Genomic DNA, 6,199 nt, shown 5'->3' on the forward strand with positions numbered 1-6,199 from the left:
CGGCGGACTCGCTGTGGGGGACGACGTAGGCGTTGCGGACGTGGACGGTGCCGTCGGGGAGGACGGAGCCGAGGAGAGTGCCGATGACGCGCTCCGCCTGGTCGGGCCGGCGCACAAAGCTGTCGCAGATGGTGAATACGACGACGGCCTCCACCCGCGCGGACGAGAAGGACGACGACGACGACGGGAAGAGGAGCGCGGGGCCCGCGCCGCAGGTGGAGGTCTCCGGCGCCGCCATGGAGCTCGGTGAGGGCAGCGAGGCGAAGGGGGAGGAGCGGCGGCGCGAGGCGGTAGAGGAGGACGAGGGAGGAAGGGTGGGGAAAAGGCTCGCACTCGTTTAGTCAGCTAGGGTTTTGTTTGTCTTTGAGATTCGGAATTTCAGATGGAGGGGGGTGGTTACCGGTTCTTCTCTAGCCTTGTACTTGTAGGGTGTGTTTGGTTCGGGAACGAAATGTAACGGAACGTAATGGTCCTATTTCATCGGAATGGATCGGTTCCGTCCTTGTGTTTGGTAGAGATAGTTTAAAGAAACGGAATGGTTACATTTTGGTGTCTGGTTTGACAGATGAAATGGAATGGATTTGTTGATCTCACCTAGAATTGGATTGAATTTCAGTCAAATAAAATTCCCTGCATAAACTAATCATCCATCCATCCATGCAACAAAGGCTTCAGCACTCTCTTTCAAAAACAAATAGCAAAGAACTGAACGCGTGTGAGCAATTGGATTTCATCCATCCATGCAATAATTAGATTTCGGAACAAGCATATGAGCATGCTCGCAGTCAGACTCAAATCACAAAGGTGCTAGTACAGAACCAGGAAAAATGAATCAGACTCAAATCACGCAGTGAGCAATGGCCAGCGATGGGAGCAGCTCCTCCGTCAAGCGCGGCGGCGCAACGCTTCTTGGCGTGTCGCGCAAGCGCGCCGGCAGCACGGCGGCCCCGGTCTCGCCTGCAGCATCTTCCCCTGATGTATCTCGCCGTCACCGCCACTGCACGTCATGGGAGAGTCGAGATGACGGGGATGCAAGGGACAGCCGCGCCGGAGAGGCCTTCAGACGACGGGGACGCGAGGGACAGCCGGCGCCGGAGAGGTCTTGAGCTGGTTTCGCCCGGCGGCGGCTCAGATCGAGAGAGGAAGAGTCACGAGAGGGCGTTGTGCGAGTCGAGGGAGAAGCCTTTCCGCGTGGTCCACTCGTTTTCGAGGAACCGCTCGGTTCGGGAATATGGGGGAATATGTCGTTCCTGGAACCAGTGGGTTCTTGTTCCTACAACGAACCAAACACGAGAATGGCCTGTTGGAATGGGTCCGACCCATTACGTTCTATCCCGTGACAGAAACGAAACACACACGTAGTGCCTCCGGTTCTTTTCAACCTACAAAAAGATCTACCATGAAAAGAAAACATATATCTATCATGATATAAAATGTCAGACTTATATTTGATTTATAGGTTTAGAACAACCAAGCAGGAGGATACGTCAACTGCTTCAATCAAGTATGACTAATCGTACCGGATATTTTTTAGTCTTGCAATGTTTACTTTTGCGGAAAAAGTTTCGATCTATTCATCTCAAAAAAAAGCGCTAGCCGTTAATTATGTGTTTAACCACCTACTTGCGCTTTTCTAGCTTAGCCACAATTAGCGCAATTAGGCGTTAGTATTGTAGCATGAAGAAAAAAGCTATATGGGATGGCCTAACCCGTTAAACCACATGTCCATCTTCCTATTCTCCTACTAAAACTCCTGTGTGTGCATAGTCGAATAAAATACCTAGATTTTCTCCTCACGTCGCCCCTCTCTCTCTCTCTCTCTCTCTCTCTCTCTCTCTCTCTCTCTCTCTCTCTCTCTCTCTCTCTCTCTCTCTCGGTGCATGATGGCTCTCTCCCTCTTCCTCTGCCCTTGCTACACAGATGGGAACCAGTCAGTGAAGCTCAATTTCTTGCTGGATAAGCTTGATCCCTCGCCGGACTTAGTCAATTTATCCTTAGAGTGATTGAATCCTCTTTGACAAGGATGAATCCTCACATGGAAGGTCTAATCCTCACCTGGGAGATTGATTTCTTGCCTGAGAAATGTGATTCCTCGCGCGGAGGACCTTGACAAATGTTTTTTGAGTGCCTAGGGCCAAAGCGAGGCGATATGCCAACGCCCAACGCTTAAGCATGCCTAGGCGAGCGCCTAATAACGCCAAACTATGATTCATCTTCAATCATGATAGTACAACGAAAACCAGAAATAATAAAAATTACATTCAGATCCGTAGACTACCTAGCTTAATAAGGCCAAGCATGTGTCCACTAGTTTCGACATCATGGCTTAATAGGAATTACAGAGTACTCATATCAATAAGGAATTCCTTTTTTTAGGAGCCCATTCGCAAGTAGTCAAAGTTAGTCATGATTGACTTGGAAAAATTTGAGGATGAGTGACCAATTGGAAGTTGATCCTGGGAGTGCACGAATGAGGACAAAGTGCGTGGAAAGACTAGTGTTGGGCCTGTGGAGCCAATATAGATTCCGCCAGGGGTAACGGTCGGGAACCCGGTGGCTATGACCGGGGTGTTACATTTTGTCACGCCCAATATGCGATACTATCGTAAAGAGACTCGAAGGTCCCATCAAAGATAGAACCGCATACTGAAACGCTTTTGCAAGGTGGATATCATTACATCAACATTACATAAAAGATTGGGGTACATACATAAGGCATCCAATGCCACACGAATACAACATCATCTTACATAAGAGCATCATCCGACTACGGATGAAACACAAACAGAAACTCAAACGACATCCACCCTGCTAGCCCAGACTGCCGACCTGGAACCTATCCCCTGATCGAAGAAGAAGCAGAAGAAGAACTCCAAAACAAGCAAACATCGCTCTCGCGTCATGAACATCGCATAACCTGTACCTGCAACTATTGTTGTAGTAATCTGTGAGCCACGAGGACTCAGCAATCCCATTACCATGGGTATCAAGACTAGCAAAGCTTAATGGGAAAGGAAGGGGTAAAGTGGTAAGGTTGCAGCAGCGACTAAGCATATATGGTGGCTAACATACGCAAAAGAGAGCGAGAAGAGAGCAAACGGAACGGTCGTGAAGCTAGAAATGATCAAGAGGTGATCCTGAACTCCTACTTACGTCAAACATAACCCAAAGACCGTGTTTACTTCCCGGACTCCGCCGAGAAGAGACCATCACGGCTACACACGCGGTTGATGCGTTTTAATTCGTATCAGGTGTCAAGTTATCTACAACTGGACATTAACAAATTCCCATCTGCCACATAACTGCGGGCACGGCTTTCGAAAGATAATACCCCGCAGGGGTGTCCCAACTTAGCCCATGATAAGCTCTCGCGATCAACGAAGGATATACCTTCTCCCAGGAAGACCCGATCAGACTCGGAATCCCGGTTTACAAGACATTTTGACAATGGTAAAACAAGACCAACAAAGCCGCCCAATGCGCAAGACAATCCCGATAGAAGCTACACATATCTCGTTCTCAGGGCAACACCGGATAAGTCAAGCTACGAGTAAAACCATATTTCGAGTTTCTCCGAGGTGGCCCCGCAGGCTGCTCGGTTCGGACCAACACTTAGACAAGCACTGGCCCGAGGGGGCTAAAATAAAGATGACCCTCGGGTTAATTACTCCCAAGGGAAATGTAGGTGGTGGTGAGGCAAATGGTAAAACCAAGGTTGGGCCTTGCTGGAGGAGTTTTATTCAAAGCGAACTATCAAGGGGGTCCCATAAATCACCCAACCGCGTTAGGGACGCAAAATCCGGGAACATAATACCGATATGACGGAAACTAGGGCGGCAAGAGTGGAACAAAACACCAGGCATAAGGCCGAGTCTTCCACCCTTTACCAAGTATATAGATGGATTAATTAAATAAGAGATATTGTGATATCCCGACATAATCCTGTCCACCATGGAGAAATCTTCAACTTCACCTGCAACTAACAATGCTATAAGAGGGGCTGAGCAAAGCGGTAACATAGCCAAGCAATGGATTGCTAGGAAGGGTGAAAAAGGTAAGAGGCTGACATGGCAATTTGGGAAGCTTGAAGAGCAAGTGAATAGGAAGCGCGGCAAAGTGATAGAACGAAGCAACTAGCATAGCAATGATAGTAGTGAGATCCAAGGTGACGGTCATCTTGCCTGAAATCCCACTAGGAAGAAGAACGAGTCCATGAAGAAGATGAATCCACGAAGACGAACCAAGCGTAGACGAACGAATCCTCACGATCGCAACGAAACGGGAACTATCGAGAAGAAGCACACAACATGGTAAACACACCACACATTAACAAGGCATGATACTCAACCAAATATGATGCATTACAAGGCTACATGAAGCTACTCATGACAAGAGATGATGCAAACAAGAGCAACACATCAAGGCAAGTTTAAATGAGACCGAAAACAACATATAACAATTCCGGTAAGTCCTCATATGCAAATTTAGAAATTGGTCTAGATCTGAATAAACCTTAAGTTGAAGTTGTTAAACAGTAAGTTAAAGAGCACCAAGAGGATCTACACGAAATTCTAGTCAAGTTACATATAAAGTTCATTTAATTCGGAGCTACGGCCTAGAAGATATGAGCAAAACAAGTTAAACATGGCATTGATGCAAAATGCATACAAACATCAAGAAAACACCTCAAAACATGGATGCAACATGATAATATGAAACTACATGCAAAATCAAGCAAGTTTCATATAGAGCACACTCATAGGGGAGCAACGGTTCAACACATACTCTATACAAGTTTAAAGGACAAGCTGTCCAAAACAGCAACTAGGCATCTTGCAAGAATCAAAACAATATTCTACAGCATTCCAACATGAAAACAAATACATGGACATGATGTACAGGTAAAGCATGACAAAACATGAACACTGAGCTATCTCCAGAAATCACTAGAACATGCTCAAAAACACATGGCAAGATTGCAAATAATAATAGTTTACAGGCATAGCAGAAATAACATCAGGTTGCAATGTTGAAAGCTATCAAACAACATGCTACAGGAACTTATCATACAAACTTAAGGCATGACATGATACTACTAAATGCATAGAACAAAATTCCTTTACTGACCATGAGCCAAACAGGATCAGAAGATATTATGGCACCCATGTAAACATGGCAAATGATATGATAGATTCAAACATGGCAGGAACAACGATAAGTAGGCATGTTGGTGAGCTTGTACCACTCACCACAGAGCATTACATGGCATGGTAAGGTAACCAACAGTAAGATGACATGTTTATGAAGCTAAGCATGGCAAGAACAAGTTCATAGGGTGGATGGATCACTAGCAACACACATGGCAAAACTGAACTTAATGTTAACAGGCTGACAGCAACATTATTTAGCAAGTTTGGAGCAATATTACAACAAGCTACAGTAGGCTATAAATGCAACTAGGGGCACGAATGGATAGAGCATGACATGTTTAACAAACATCCTTAGTGAATATTGCCAGATTATACCTAGAATGACTTGTAGAAGCAGGTTTACATAGCATCACAAAATACAGATTCAGCCTAGCAAAATAGCAACATCAAGTACCCTACTTCACGAGCTCGATGCACTTAGTACAAGACTCACAAAAATACAAGACAAGCACCCCTGTAAAGATGGCATGATTTAGATCAAAACATATGTAGAGCTCATGCTCATAGGATGCACACACAAAATGCAACCGAAATGACAAAACATCAAGTTCTGTTAACAGACAGCAATTAACACATATAGCACTCTTACAACAATGATTCGGGCATTAAGATGAGCTCAAACAAACATGGCACAATGGAATGAGATGTAGAGCATCTCATGACGAACAATTTGACATATTATGCACGCAAAATGGAGCTATATGCACGGAGATATGGCATGTTGAACAGGGCACCAGAATGCTGAAAATCTCAGGGACTTAGAGAAATCTCACCCCGCGGAAAAAGTCAATGGGACGACGCGGTACCGGGACGGAGTGGATCGGGTCGGCGGGGAGCGTTTGGATGGCCGGGCGGGTGGATCTCGTCCCACCCGCCGGATCTGGCGACGAGGCGGGCGGCGACGGCGGGCGGCGTCGGAGGAGGTCGGGCCGGCCGGAGGGAGCGGGGCGCCAGCGTTCCGGCAACGGGGAAGGCGGGCGGCGACGGTC

The 6,199-nt window shown here is 46.6% G+C and overlaps 1 protein-coding gene across 1 annotated transcript in view; it reads right to left on the reverse strand.

Moving 5' to 3' along the window:
- LOC119323419 (eukaryotic translation initiation factor 3 subunit F-like) overlaps positions 1–321 on the reverse strand; it is a 3,136-nt gene extending 2,815 nt beyond the window's left edge. Inside the window, exon 1 of the mRNA XM_037597075.1 lies at positions 2–321. Within this exon, the coding sequence (XP_037452972.1) occupies positions 2–238 (237 nt within the window). The 5' untranslated portion in view covers positions 239–321. The remainder of the gene's footprint in view (position 1) is intronic.
- Positions 322–6,199: the final 5,878 nt, after the last annotated feature.

Source organism: Triticum dicoccoides, chromosome 6B (assembly GCF_002162155.2).
Source record: "Triticum dicoccoides isolate Atlit2015 ecotype Zavitan chromosome 6B, WEW_v2.0, whole genome shotgun sequence".
Classification (NCBI taxonomy): Eukaryota; Viridiplantae; Streptophyta; class Magnoliopsida; order Poales; family Poaceae; genus Triticum; species Triticum dicoccoides.